A 15,816-nucleotide genomic window follows, 5' to 3' on the forward strand; every position below is an offset into this window, starting at 1 on the left:
TGAAGAGTTTTTGAGAATTTATTCCAACACTTCAATTTACAGAAAACTGAGGTAACTCTCATAGGAGCAAAACTCGATTCAATATTGCAGAAGGAATAAGAAAAATCACCAGTGAAATCATATATGAAAGTACAATCATACACCGTTCATTCTTTAAAGCTGTTCACATTTGTACACAATTCTGAAATAAAGACTGGCTTGTTTTTTTGGCAATCCACAACTGTTTTGGAAGCACTATTGAAACTTGGGTACTGTAACAGAGTATAACCTTACTAAGAAAGACTCAAGACTCCTCCCTCCCTCTCTGATCCCATTTGGAGCATGAGAACTTCAAACTGGCATTGCTAATGTATACTAGGTCCCATTTTAGTATGATCTGAATTAGATTTCCACACCCTTTTCAGTACAGATTTGGAGATGCCAAGGACTCGTAGCCTTAAGCACGCAGTATTAATTCGTACATATGAACAAAACATATTCATAGAAGACAACATTTTACAAAGATACAAGCTTTCTCTTGGACCTTCTACAGTCTCGAGATGATGTGCAGTTTGATCTCAGAAAAACGGTTTCAGTTTCAGACACAAACATTTGGAATGTCAAGAGTAAAACTCAGTAAAACTCATTAATGTTTCCTGTAACATTGAATCTAAATGTGCATGATTGACCATGATTGACCATTCCAAGTTGCAATATGCCATAAATTTCCAGATACTACAGAAAAAAATGGCTGTGGTCATTCACAGCAAAATACTGCACCTTGTAGAACAGAGTGGCTCTTTCTAATATCTATGAGGAATTCCAAAGGTATGATGAGACAAAAGCAGATATATTTATTTGAGTGAATTTATAAGACATATTAAAGCTACTATTTAATGAAATAAAAACCTGATTACCAGATAAGAAAATCTTTTTTGGAAATGCTCTGTCTTTTTAATACATTGTACAAATTCCCTGCTGATCATCTTATAAAACACATACATGCTGCAAAAAATGAAACATACAAGAGCAATGAAGAATTACCTCAGCTTTCATCACCACTTCACTTGATTGAAACTGTTCTCATGTTCCATTAAGTATAATAATATATTTGGAAAATGTAAATAACCTAATTACATTTTCTTGTTTCAAGCTGCCAGGCACCAGTCATATATCGCAGTCGTATAAAAAGAAGATCCCTGCCCATCTGCAACCAGCTCCAAAAGGGAACTAACTTAGAACCTGTGATTAATGAAGAAGAAAATCAAAAGGACACTGTTAGAAAAAATGAGCACTGGCAAGATGCACATTTAAGTAGTCATGAACCTCTGCGTTCTCAGCACATTCAGTTCCACAACCTAGACCTTAACATTAATAAAAATTTATATTGCAAAAGTTACTGCTTTACAGTAATTACATTATACCATAAGTGGAAGATTCTAGTTTGCAAGCAGCACAGTAATTCCATGTACTTCACAAGATGTATTGTCTTCTCTGTGACAAGACTTTTGTTCAAGTAAACAGGAACCTGAACAACAGTAATTAAGTACATGATTTCTTAGTGACATTGGAGCAGAGGACCATCTTCTGCTGTCTTGCAGCAATAATACGAATGTGCCAGTCTTAAGGCAAGGGAAGGAACCCACACTATGAAACCAAGCCATGTTGGACTGCACACTTCTAGTGAAGTTGGCTTAGGATGCTCTCCACTTGCTTGCACCCTTCATCACCACTGCAGGTCACTAAACTATCCGTTGTTTGGGGGTTGTGTTGAGAAGAAGAGATTCAGATTAAAAAAAGAAAAAAAAAACGAAAGTGAATAAAAGAGGAACTGCATTTGAGAGGAAGAAGTGAGCAGAAGCAAGCACTATCTCTTCAACCAGCTTTGCTATGAAGGAAATATGTATGGAGCTGTACTTTCCAGTAAACCAGGAGCAGAGACCTCCCTAGAGGTCTGAAAGAACAGCACATCTTAAGAAGAGAGGGTGCCCCAGAGGAGGCCTTAATCGGTGGGCTGAGAATTCTGGAAGGCAAGACACAGTGAAATGGAGCTGAATCAATAAACAATGATGGTCAGACTTCCTGCACAGTGTTTTACAATTGCAGTTTTTTAATTAACAGATTACAGCCAGAGGATGTGCCAAAGCAGTGCTCTGTCATAGCAGTATAACTACCTACTTTTGTCACCAGTGGGAGTGTAGGGTTTCTCTGCTTTGTTACCCCTTAGCCTACTGTACCATGTACCTACCTACCTTTACCTACTCTACCCTTCCTGTACCATGCCATGACAGAAGGCTGGCAAGAACATGAAAGTCAAAATTTGTACGGAAAGAAGGCTGTGTGTTATCAAAACTGTGTAGAGCATAGGAAGAACCTTGCATATTTTATTCTGGATTGACACATAAGGAGTTTTAGAATATAAACAATTTCCTTACCTTCAATTTCAGTCCAGTTTACAGCAACTTCTGCTACAGGTATTCTCAACCGTTGAGCTATATAAAGAAGTTCCACATCAAACGCCCTGAAGTAGAAGAGGAAATAGCAAACACAGTCACACATTTCCAGAAGAAAGATGGTGGCATGGTTAATTAATTCCCTAGCCAGGTTTAAGGAGGGTGGTGTTCTGTTAGGAGGTTGATACCAATGCTTTACAGGTCAGACGCACGTGAAAGGGTAATTAATATAACATAGCCAATATATAGATTATAATAATAAAATCATTTAGGCTGGAAAAGACCCTTGAGATCATTGAGTCCAGCAATTAACCTTACACTGCCAAGTCCACCACTAAACCATGTCCATAAGCACCACATCTACATGCATTTTAAATCCCTCAAGGGATAGTGATTCCACCACTTCCCTGGGCAGCCTGTTTCAGTGCCTGACAACCCTTTCAGTGAATAAATTTTTCCTAATATCCAATCTAAACTGGCCCTGGCACAACCTGAGGCCATTTCCTCTTGTTTTATTGCTGTTTACTTGGGAGAAGAGGCCAATACCCACCTCCCTACAACCTCCTTTTTCTTATAAATTCACCAAATAAATATATCTCCTTTGAAATATGGACTTTGGTATGACACATACATGTCGGTTCCCACTGAAGCACAGATCACAGCACCCTGCCATGCTGGTGAAAATCATTACCAAACATGCATCAGCCTGAACTTGAAACGTATATCTTACAAGAGAGCTACTGCTGACACTCTGGACAGCATTCAAACATATAAAGGTAGCATAAACCGAAGTTAAGGGTAATTGTTTCAAGCTAGAGAAGGGTAGATTTAGGTTGGACATTAGGAAAAAGTTTTTAATATCAGGGTGGTGGATCACTGGAACAGGTTGCCTAGAGAAGTGGTGGAGGCCCCATCCCTGGAGACATTCGAGGCCAGGCTTGATGGGGGGGGGGGTGCTCTGAGCAATCAGTTCTAGTGTGAGATGTCTCTGCTTATTGTAGGGAGGTTGGACTAGATGACCTTTAGAGGTCTCTTCCAACCCAAGACATTCTATGATTCCATGAGACCACAGTTACAGTGCACAGAGAATTTAGAACAACTTTTAAAATCTGATTTTGTTTAGGACACGGGCCTTTTAAATTCACAGAAAAAGTTACAGGAATAAATGCTGGGTTTTTTTATTACCTCTGTGAACTGAATCTGCTCCAAGCAGCCTTGTCATTCCACTGTTTTCTTTAAATAAGGGTTGAAAATTGTTTTATTAATTATGCCATGGCCTCTTCTACTGATGTATTATTTATTTTTTTGCTGACATTTTACAGTTGTAAGCCAAACACCCCATGTATTCACCTTTGAATGTTTATGAGTCATGTGTATTAAGACTAAAACTAATTTTGTAATACTTACTACTTAACTGACTAAAAATCCTAAGGAGACACAGAATAATTGTCCGATGAATAATACTGTATGAGCTGCTCTAAAAATATTGCTACATGAAGTATTAGCCTAGTGAACTAATAGTTACTTGCAACAATTCCTACAACCAATTACTGGAATTTAAGTATATACATCACAGCAAATAGCAGGGAATGATTCACACCATGTACTTCATTGGATCCTGCTGCAGAGTGAAAGTAGGCACCTCTCGGGAGGAGGGACATGCAGCTCAGGACACCTAAGTTTGGCTCCAGCCTTCAGGTTTGAGTCTAAGTACCCAAACTTAGACACCCAAAAATACATGATGCAAACACCTTCCCCATCTATTTCTAACTGTGCCTCCACAATGTGTTAATTTACACAAACATGAAGTGTAAAATACAGAAAAACTTGTCCATGTGGTTGTTTTTAAGCTAAGAAGCACTTTTGGCTAAATTGCAAATTAAAATGAGGTTGGCTACAATTCAGTTGAACACTAAGTTGGTAGGTGTTTAACTAAATCAATCCTTTTAAACTGAACCCTTAAATTGCTTTAGCATATTAAGTGTTTCAAATATCAAAATTAGGCCTTCAGTGATACGGTTTTAACTGGAATTTAGAACTTTTCTACACTCCAGGTATGTTATTCCAGCAAACTCTTAGTGGGCAGAGAAAACTTTCAATGGCCAAAGAGGTCTAAGAATGAAATAGGATGTCAAGAGGGTTAGACTGCCAGTACTGCTCTAGCTGTACTGAGGCTTTTGAAAGTCCACGTATCTCTGTCAGGAGCAGGATTTTTTACAAGACAAAACAGACAGAGTTATAATAGCAAAATATTTTTGTGTTGATTAGATGTTCATAAACAATTCCACTCGTCATGCACAAAACCAGGAAAAAACAATTCATTCTACTGCCTGTGTTGGTCTATAATGCCAAAGAAGTGGAAAAAAAAAAATCTCTGTAGCAATATGAATGCTTATTTTTCTGTAATTTTAATGTAGAGACTGGAGAACAAACTGATTTTTTACATTGAGCTTTCAGGTTTTAAATGTGAAACAGCATGGCTTGTTCAATACAGGAGGCAATTTTTATAGGCAAAAGTAGTATCAACAATATGATCTAACCAGTGATCTGCTGAGTTGCATAATATTATTATAAATTGCCACTTTACAAAATATGCCAATCAGACCAGGACTAGAATGATGTTTTGAATTTCCACTCATTTTATCAATATTCCAGGTAGAACAGGCTAGTTCTGCTAGGTAAGGAAAGACATTTGTTGGCTGGAAGAAAATTTACTGTATGGTTTTTTTTGTAGTCAGAAGAAATCAATGATCAAATTTAGAATAGGAAATTCTGCCAGTGAGACTTTCATTTTCCAGTTTTCCTCCTGTACATTAAAATATAACATAATCAGTTACATTTCTCAGGTGAAGACTGTAGAACTAAAGCTGCTTCTGGAGTCTCAAAGCAAGTAATTTCAACTGTCTCTATTATGTTTTTAAAATATCCTTTTTAATTTTCTTTTAATTTTAAAAATGTGCTCCATCCATTTCTGAAAAATAACTTAATGGTGTAATCAGATTCAGAACCTAAAATGCAAAGCATATGCTCTCTGTTCAAAAGGTTGCTCTCATTTCAAACTAATGTAAAAACTTTGCTATTTAGAAAGTAAATTTCTAGAACATTTGGTTTGTATTGGTATATACAGAGCCAGGTCCCCAAAGGACAGTTAAACAAAAAAGTCAAGGAGAACACTCACAAAAAAAAACCCTAGTGTAGTATGTAAGTATCATTACTAAGTACCAAATATATAAACAGTTTCCAGGATCTGAAAAATTTCAAATGTTTTCTAAACTCTAAGGATAGATGAACAAAACACTCTAGGAGTATCTTGGTCTCTCTTTAAAATGTGTTACATGATCCTTATCACAAAAATGCTAAACCAGTATTTTCCTTGTATTATTTCTGTTTGCTTTTAAGATTTCCTAAATATAAGTATCTATAAGTCAAATTCAGCACAGCAAGAAGAAAGCTGTCGTCTCAGTTTCCTGGTATTTTTAACATTAAAGAGGTGATATTCAAGTCAAAGTCAACTGGAATAGAAAGAGCATGAAGAAAGTGGAAAAAATAAAGGTCTAAGCAATTTGTTTTCCTCCTTAATGAAGCTGATAATTGGTCATTTCCTTATGATTAAACTAATATTGAAACTGTCACAGGTGCTCGTAAGATCAAATGAAGGAAGATTTCAGTGTTCTCTCCTTCTTTTCCATGTCAAAGTTGAAAATCAAACACAAGACTGCATTACTGGTGGTGCTGGTGAAACACTGAAAACACCATATGCATTTATTTTTGGCATCTCTGATAACTACTGGAGTACAGAAACCTAGAAATCCTTCAGCCTGCCCAATGTAGCAGCAGAACAGCAACGGTGTTCACACTGACGTCTCTGTTACCAAAGTGTAAGATGTTCAGCTTCCAAGAAAGAAACTGTGCTCCTAATATCTGCTCTGTAAGTGAGATATGTTACCAGTCTGCTGAGAGACACAGAAATAAAACCTGTACTATTTCCTGAATACATATTCCTCTGTCTTTTGGAGAAGTATGGGCAATACCCAGCACTTCAGGGCAGGCTCCTACTGCTCAGTGCTAATTAAGCACTGGTACTGTCTTGTATGCAAAGACACTACTGGATTCCTTTACCCAAAGAGAAGAGTTCTTGGTGTTTTTTGTCTACAGAAACAACAGGCACAGTCTACACAGCCCAAAAAGCGAGCTGCCTTGGATATGAAATTGCTTCAGTAGTTTTTCTTCTAACCCACTATTTTCAGAATTTACTGAACAGTTTATCCTTTTGAATTAGCTGAGGCACCAGCAACCTGACACTTTTTTTCCCTACATATTACTACAAGTAGAATTTACTCTGCTGAACTTCAGTCACCTACAGTAGAGAGTGCTCCTTCTGTGCAAATATCTAGAGTCCCTTTATAGTCAAGGGCAGGAAACAGGTATTTGTCAGCTGCACTTCACCTTGAGTTTTAGAGGCCTGTATTAGGATTAAATTAATTAAACCTTAAAATTGTTGCTTCTCCTATTGTGTAAGAAGAGAGGCTAGATGACAACTTAGAAGCCCTCTAGATGCAATGAAGGAAATACCATCCATTGTGGGTGTGAATTTATATTCTAAATGAGCTTGATAGTTCAGGGCAGGAAGAGATCGCCAATTTTATAGCTTTTTTTAAAATTAGCATCATGAACAAATGTTATGTAATAATGTTTAGTCTAAATATTTATTATGTCCTCACATAAGAATTCACTTAACACTGTAGTACCTCAAAAAATCTAAGCCTGACAAAACTTGAGCAGATAAGACAGATGAGGCTTCTGCAAAAACAGAGTCACGTTCATTCTCCTCAACAGCTCACCACACACTCCAGATCAGCAGCAGGGCAGCCCTTGACAGACTCAATGACTAGGGTGCTGGCTCTCAGATGGCTTTTATCCTATTAAATGCTGCTTGTTTGTTGAATACTTCCAAGCACTCTCCTCCATTATTGCCAGAATATCTGAGCACTGACCATACTGAACCTAACCGCATTCTTCTTTCAATACCTAACAGAGCTGTGCTTCACTAATGAGATTTTAAGATTCAAAAAGAATCAAGTAATTTTTTCAAATGTCAAATAGCCCAAATGCAGTGATGCAGAGGCAGTAATAAACCCAGATTTCAGAGCCTCTTGTCCAATATCAAGATAGTGGTTTTTCTGCAACTCCTTGCTGACAGTCTCAGTACAAAGGAGTTCTCCTGTGACCCAGTTAAGGACTTCCCATTGTTATAGGTCAGCAGAAATACAATACTGACTACTATTTCCTCCTCTTACATCTTCATAATCATGATATGTACACAACCTCCAGCATATTACATCCAACCCATTTTTATTTCCCTTTTTACACACATGCTATGCACTGGAAAGATATTAAGGGCCAGATTTGTTTAAAATAAGAAGTTTCTATTACTAGGCTATTTCAGTTTCTTATATTATTGCACACAAAGGAATTCAATGTAAGGCTCTATGGGATGAATGTTTGATGTCCCTACACAATTTCTAACTGCAATTATCCCAACTGCCTGTACAACACAAACATTTCACATATGACTACTGTTTCCTTTCATATAACCACATTCCCCACATGCTTATACCTCCCCATCTCCCAGTTTATTTTCAGATCTTACTAACTGGGAAAGGGGTAGTACTCTGTTTTGTGCACTGACATGTTATCTTCAAGTTATGTGGGCTAAATGGCCATCTGTGAGGCTGACAAGTAAATTTTGAGGCTTTATTGTAGCTTTTTCTTCAGCAGAGGCAATAACCTGAGTTTTTCTCCTCTACAGGGTTTTAATTTCCACAAAACTTACCAAAGTCCTTGATCTTGAAACCTCTACTGTTCTGCTAGATTTGGTTTAAATTAGCCAATAAGTATGAAAATGAAGGCAAGGAAGCACACACGCTGCTGAAGGACAGATGTGTTTAAAAACAGACAATTTATTGCCTGTTTTGGCGATTAAAAAAAGAGCCTAATTAAAACAATCCTGCTGCTGTTTCAGGCAAATTTGTGACTTGGAAGTATCTGAAGAGCTGTTTATTGCAAGAATTTGAGTTATTATTTTCTTGACAAAAAAACCAAGCCACACCTCTGGCTCAGCTATCATTTTATTTAGGGCAATAAGGAAACCACTCAGCTAGGAAAGTGACATTTCAAATACTGACTGCTCACAATTCCAGATTCAGTTCCACAGAAGCTCTACATTCTGCACCAGATTTGTGTGCCCGAACACTACCCTTGCAACCCCATTCTGGAGGAGCAATATACCCTAGCTGTCACTGCCAAAGCCCAACATAAAACTAGATGTACTGGAATTGACTAGGACTATAGAATTGTACACATTTTTTGTATATGGGAAAAAACATTGTTCAGTAATTCTGTTCCCTGCAGCAAGCACTAGCCCATGAGAGATTTTCTCAGATGAAGACCACAGTTAGAAAAGATTTGATTATACTTAACTAAGCTATTCTTCTGAGCAACAGTTGTGGTGTAGGAAATTTACAGAAATGACGGTATTTGTGCGGAAAGAGTGTTTCAGTCCCGTAACAGCAGTAGTCTGAGGGTACCATTCTCATAAGGGAACTGTTCTAGCTAAATTATAATGAAAGAGTGCTCTTAAGTAATTCAAAGACTATGCATAATTGTCTGCTTTCTTAATCTAATGAGATCTATCTCTCATGAAATATTCTAGTAAGAAAACAAGCAGAGTAGGCATTTCCTTACACTCTGAGCCTTCAGCAATTACAAACACCTTATCAGATATGGATTTTAGGTAAAATGTTTTGGTTAAGTAGCACCAAGTTGTGAAGTTGTAATGCATAAATATAGACTGCTACAAGTTTTGAATAGGATTAATAACTCTCAACTCTCTGTATCATATTAAGAGCTTCTCTCCAGTTCTTACTATGCTTGCATGGCTCATATCTGTAAAAGCAGAGAGGACTCAGAAATTGGAAGCGGATTACAACACAGTAAAAAATTGTTTGGAATTTCTTTTACAGGTGAAGAGAGAAGAGTTACTGCGATTTTCTTTCTGTTTGCTCCGCTCTTCTACTCAATTACCAGTTGCTCTTGCTCTGACAAGGAAAAACCAAAATGTCTTACTTAGTATTACATAACTCTTTCTATGCCAAACGCCAAAGTAAAATGGACTTGCAAGGAGTAAATTGTTGCCACCTAAAGTCTCAGAAAGGTTAAATTCTTGTTGCAGTTTATGTTGCTTGCTATTTTAAAACCAAAACACAGTAAGCCCATCTGTTCCCATTCTCCTTGTCATCATGAGAAGAAAGAAAAGCATCAAATACCCAACTACTTCCTAAAATGTATCTTAATAATAGAATTGAATTCCTAGCAATTACCTGGATACTTTAGCATAAAAATAAATCTAAATTGCCATGCCTTTAGTACTGTGGTTGGTACTGAGCAGCTAGGGTTTATACACACATATCACATGCTTCATAGTAGTTGCAATACTGAAATCACTTTCTCAAAACCATGTTCAATTAGAAAACAAACAAACAAACAACAAAACACAACAACAACAAAAAAATTTACCAGCGTTCTATATGAAGAGTTGAGAAAGTCCTCAAGGCAGCTTCTCTGGTTAACAGTTTAAATCCGCACTGTGTGTCCCGGATCTCTTTGACGCAGAGAAACCACACGAGGAAGTGGAACCCATACATGAGAAGAGTTCGGAAGTAAGAGCGCTGTGGATAAGAAGGCAAGAAGTTAGATGGTGTCACTGAAGTGCTGAGTGAACTGTTTGAACAGAGCTGGCTTACAGGACTATTAGTCCTCTTCTGTGACAGCTTTCAAGGTTTGTGAACTGCTTCTGTTTTGCACTGGAATGAAACCAGAACTTTTCAATTGTTAAAATAAAACAAAGTTACAGCTGTAAAGACTTTCCAGTAAAGCACATGGTTACAACACTGGCCTAGGATATGAGAAGCCAAGTTCTTTCTTCTGCTTTCTCTAATTCAGAGCAGCTTTTCATTCTGGATAATGCCTTATCAAATGGAGCAGGAATCTGCACCTGGGTTTCAATTCATGAGCGAGACAGACATAGCACCGCCTGCACAATTCTCTGGGAATTCCCCTGGAAAAAGAGTGAAGGAGGAGGGGGACGGCGTGCTACATGGTCTGCTCCACTGGCGCCTACAAGCTACCTACAAGGTAGAGAGGAACCTCGGGGTGCTGGCTGACAGCTGACTTAACATGAGCCAGCAGTGTGCCCAGGTGGCCAAGAAGGACAACAGCATCCTGGCCTGCATCAGGAATAGTGTGGCCAGCAGGAGTAGAGAGGTGATTGTGCCCCTGTACTCAGCACTGGTGAGGCCACACCTCAAGTGATGTGTGCAGTTCTGGGCCCCTCACTACCAGAAGGATATCAAGTCATTGGAGCATGTCTAGGGAAGAGCTATCAACCTGGTGAAAGGTCTGGAGAATAAGCCCCATAAGGAGAGGCTGAGGGAACTGGGATTGTTTAGTTTGAAGAAGAGGAGGCTGAGGGGAGACCTCATTGTGCTCTACAACTACCTGGAAGGAGGTTGTAGGGAGGTGGGAGCTGGCCTCTTCTCTCAAGTGAATAATGACAGGATGATAGGAAATGGCCTGAAGCTGCACCATGGGAGGTTTAGATTGGATATTAGAAAGAATTTTTTTACCAAAAGAGTTGTTGGACAGTGGAACAGGTTGCCCAGGGACGTGGTGGAGTCACCACCCCTGGAAGTATTTAAAAGAAATGTGGATATACTGCTTAGCAACATGATTTAAGCACTGATTGGGTAGATTAGGTTATGGTAGGGGCATTTAGGTTATGGTTGGACTTGATGACCTTCAAGGTCTCTTCCAACTAGGATGATTCTATAATTCTATGAAGCTCTTTCCAGTCCTCTTGCTTTCCTAAAAATTGGTTGAACTGGTCAAGCAAATTCAAAGTTACCAGGACAAACAACCAGGAGAGAATAAGCAAGCAGGACTGATTAGACTGATATTCTTAAGCACACACACTAAAACCTAAACACATTCCATCTGCTACTCTGACACACACAAAAAAGCTCTATATTGTAAAAAGGAACAAAATGGGAGCATCTCTTGTTGTTTGCCACCCACTTCTTCCATTCTAGACTGAATGATATCCAGAGCTTGCACACACCATGTTAAGGCACTTAAGGGAATGCAATTAAGAAAATGCAATTTTTTTGCAGTATATGATGGACCAAGCAAAACCAGGACAAAGTACCAGCTAGTGTGCAAGACCGTATTTTGTTTTGCACTTCCAGCAATCTTACACAGTCACCTCTTTTGTTCTTTTGATTTCACAAATGTATTTTATGTTCCTGTAAGTGTTCTCCCAGCCAGTTACACTTTTGGTCCCAAAAGTTACACTTTTGCTCTTGACATAAAATACATACAGGTAAGTTTGTTTGCAGAATATAGAGGCTGGACTCTGGGTTTGCAGAGGTCCCTCCTTGCCTTTTATCCGAGACAGCTCCTGAACAACTAGAACTCTGATCCTCAAACTGCTTCTGAACTCCCTGCAGGTCTTATGCTCAATTTAGGTGATTGTATCTGAGACTGCAAGCCAAATACCATGCAAAACCTTTGGGAGCCAACAATTTAACTGGTAAGCATCTCTGGGTGATAAGAAATGCCTTCAAAGCTAATAATTTCAAACCTCACTTGAAAAATGAGAAGATGCTCAGCTTATTATGTAATAGCCTTTGGCTTAAGGAAATTAAAATAAATCACTTGTGCCTCTTAGAAAAATGCTCTTTAAGGGTGAAATTCGAGTCTTAGTAATAAATCCCAATTGACTGCTTATCACAGTTTGATTCTGCTGTTTAGATGCAATTACACCCAGAGAGACACCCCAACTTCTCAGACTGTTTTGCATTTTTTATACCTACTGCACTACACAACTGTCTCTTCCCATTGTGCTAAAGGTCCTTCCTTTCCAGTCTAGGGACAGCTGGGTTATGAAATGGGCTACCTATTTCAAACAGAGAAGTCCTACCTAACCAGTTGGTGAATCCCTTATCACAAAGTCAGAAATAAGGAGATAAACAGGAAGCAAAGGATGGACACATCCCAAAAATTGTACTTTTGCATTGAAAGATAAAAGTCCTGTTCCAGTTCCTTTCCCTCATGTAGTAAGACCTTCAAAGACAAAAAGAAACATGAATGCACTGAAAAAATGTTTATATTCAGTACCTGACCATGCAATGAAGCATTTTTTTCTGGGCTCAAATTTATCAGCTACATGGTCTCCATGTAGTACCAGCATCCCCAGGATACACTGGCTTCACAGCCAACAAATAACTACAAAGGGCATATTCTGTGCTACAGGTCTGCAAGTACCATGTCAAAGATTTATCCTAATTTCTGATAATGATGATTGGATTTTTTTTTGTGAGGATGCTAATGCATTTGCAGAAGTAATTGCAAGAATTCTTTCCAGTGAACCACTCCAACACTACCTAATAAACCAGAAGAAATAATCAAAGATCTACCAAGGGCTGAACTTTACCAGTGTAACTTCTTTTAAACTTTTGTAACTATTTCAGTAGTTGAGTACATATTTTAGAATAATTTCAAGTATTAAGACCTCAGTATAAACAAAGCTTACTCTTGAGAACATTCAACATGATGAGTAAATGATGCTGAAAAAATTAGTCCAGCAATGTGTCTGCTGCAATATCAGTTCCATCCACGCCTGTGCTTTGTCAACTACTGTCTGCCAAGACATCAGAAAACCAGATGGAAGATAAGACTGTGAGCCTATACATCACTGTTTATTCCACAAAAGCCACACACAGAACAGCACTGTCTTTGTGTTCAAAATTCAAAAATTTTAATATGGATAATACAGAAAAATTATAGCACTTTCCCACAAATTGAGATTCTCTTTAGTTTGCTGCTAATAATGCCTAACTCATTTCAAACAGGTTTCAAGATCTGCAGATCAAGCTCTTGCACTGGAAGAGAATCAATACAAATGAACTCATCTGTTGCCTTCCAGTCCCACCCCAGTACTAGGTACAAGCCACCAATTCTGTAAGGGGTCAGAAGCTCTATTTGTAGGATGATCTCAATGAGGAAAATTAAACCCGTAATTTGGAACACTAAGTGAAACCAGTTAAAATAAGAGAAATCTAGAACACGTCCGTTGCGTATGATGGAGCATATGCTAAACTTATGACAAGCTTTTCCTATTTTTTAGCTTCCATTTTTTTATAAAAATTGTTTATTTACTTGTAAACTGTGTAAAGCAGAATCAAAAAATGGAGTGAAAAGGGAAACAAACCTTTGCTATTGAGTCCTTCTCCAGATGAGCTCTTGAACCACAGGAAATAGCCATCTGGTTCTGCACAGGAATACAAATTGAAGAGTTATTATTTAGACTAACATATTCTGGATCAGTGGAATTTTCTGTTGAAAACTGTAAAATTACAACTTCAAAACAGCATACTTTTCTATTTCCTGTAGCTGCACTCTTTCTACTGCTAGATTCTAAAGGTAAAAATCAAGTCTTTTCTACAATTAACAGATCATCTAAAATAGAGTACATTTTGCATATGGTGCACACTAAGTGCTGCGAATTATTCAGGTCTGGTTTAGCTTACACTGTTCTTCTGAGGTATGCATACAGTAAATGTGTTAAACATCACAGATGCACATTCACTGTTCCTAGGCACTTAATCTATGTTTTCTCTAAATATTGCACTGTGGGAGGGATAAACAGAATAATGTACTTGTTTCACTGATGTACCTTTAAAAAAAAAAAAAGCCATGATATCCAGCCAAAAATATAATCTCAAATCAAGAGAGCTGTTCAAACCAGAGGAGTTAAAATTATTCTCTACTACCACTCACATGAAACCCCTCAAATGTGCTACACTTGAGACTGCAGACAAGTGACGGACTCAGCAACAGGCTGAGGGAATTGGGGTTGTTCAGCCTGAAGGAGAGAAGACTGTGGGGGGACCTTATAGTGACCTTCCGATACCAAAAAGGGGCCTATGAGAAGGCTGGGGAAGACCTGTTCACTGGGGCATGTAAGGACAGGACAAGGCATAATGGTTTCAAGCTAGAGACGGGTAGATTTAGGTTGGACATTGAGAAAAAGTTTTTAATATCAGGGTGGTGGATGACTGGCACAGGTTGCCTAGAGAGGTGGTTGGGGCCCCATTCCTGGAGAAATTCCAGGTCAGGCTTGATGGGGCTCTGAGCAATCAGTTCTAGTTTGAGATGTCTCTGCTTATTGTAGGCGGGTTGGACTAGATAACCTTTAGAGGTCTCTTCCAACCCAAGACATTCTATGATTCTATGACTTGATCCAGGACTGATGCTGGAGACCCAGCAACTGCTGCTACCTTGGTATCAGAGAGTGTCAAGGGAACACAACAGCTCTGGCACTCGCAGGGGTGCATCCCTCACAGTTCCTGCTGGAGCACATTGCTCTGGCTGGTTGGGAAACTAGCTGAAGTACCTCACTGTTCTGTATTTAAACACTAGGTTAATGAAAAGAAACCTCAGCTCTTTCAAGTCAAGAACCCAAAAAAGAATGACTATGCAGGGAGGAGGCCTTGTTCCACGGGTTTTTGAATTTTTATTTACAATGAAAGTTCTTCCAAATACTGTCATTAAACTAAGAACTCTGAGAAAAGAAAACTTCTATAAAATATGGTGAAATTATGATGCCTCCTTAAAGGCACATAGGATGACATCAGATAAAAAGAAAATACAAAACATTTAATGAAGAAAGAATTGGTTTTTAACTGAGGAGGCAACACCTGGTATTTATACTGAGTAGAACAGCTTCAAAGGAAAAATGGTAAATAAAACATTATTATGTGCTGCATTGAAACAGGGACACTGAATGCAAAGGAGGTAAGTACTCTGTGGAAGCCACCTCCTAACAGCCCCTTCTAGCTGCTTCTAGGCTTACACCTAGGTCTTCATACTTACATCTAGATCTTCAACTGACCTTGAAGAACTCAAGTTCAAGAGAATTACAAAAATCAATCTGTATGTATGTGCATTAAACTAAACCATGAAAATTTATACTCACAGGCCATGGCTGAAGTTTTTTTAGACCGTCTTCTACTTTTTCAATATCTTCAAATTTTGTAGCTCCATCTGCATCTGCCATAAGAATTTTTTTCCCCCGAGAACTAAAGACACCCTGCAATCAAAATAGTCAATACAAATCAACACTTTTGAAATCAGTATTTATCATAAGCTAGCTGCAAGACACTGCAAAAACCTAATGCAGAAACTAGAACAGTGTTATCTCAAAGATCCAACACAACAGGTGAGTCTTAATGTTCCGCTACTAAAACCAGTTTATGAATATGAATTA

At 38.3% G+C, this 15,816-nt stretch overlaps 1 protein-coding gene across 3 annotated transcripts in view; it reads right to left on the bottom strand.

Annotated features, from left to right (window-relative positions):
- ALG5 (ALG5 dolichyl-phosphate beta-glucosyltransferase) overlaps positions 1-15,816 on the bottom strand; it is a 21,716-nt gene continuing 5,900 nt past the window's right edge. For all 3 annotated transcript variants that reach the window (XM_051639056.1, XM_051639063.1, XM_051639071.1), the window contains exons 6-10: positions 15,526-15,639; positions 13,759-13,818; positions 10,008-10,159; positions 2,415-2,500; positions 1-1,221 (exon numbers count right to left, since the gene is read on the bottom strand). In XM_051639056.1, the coding sequence (XP_051495016.1) occupies positions 1,109-1,221; positions 2,415-2,500; positions 10,008-10,159; positions 13,759-13,818; positions 15,526-15,639 (525 nt within the window). In that variant the 3' untranslated portion in view covers positions 1-1,108. The remainder of the gene's footprint in view (positions 1,222-2,414; positions 2,501-10,007; positions 10,160-13,758; positions 13,819-15,525; positions 15,640-15,816) is intronic.

This window comes from Apus apus, chromosome 1 (genome assembly GCF_020740795.1).
Source record: "Apus apus isolate bApuApu2 chromosome 1, bApuApu2.pri.cur, whole genome shotgun sequence".
Taxonomy (NCBI): Eukaryota; Metazoa; Chordata; class Aves; order Apodiformes; family Apodidae; genus Apus; species Apus apus.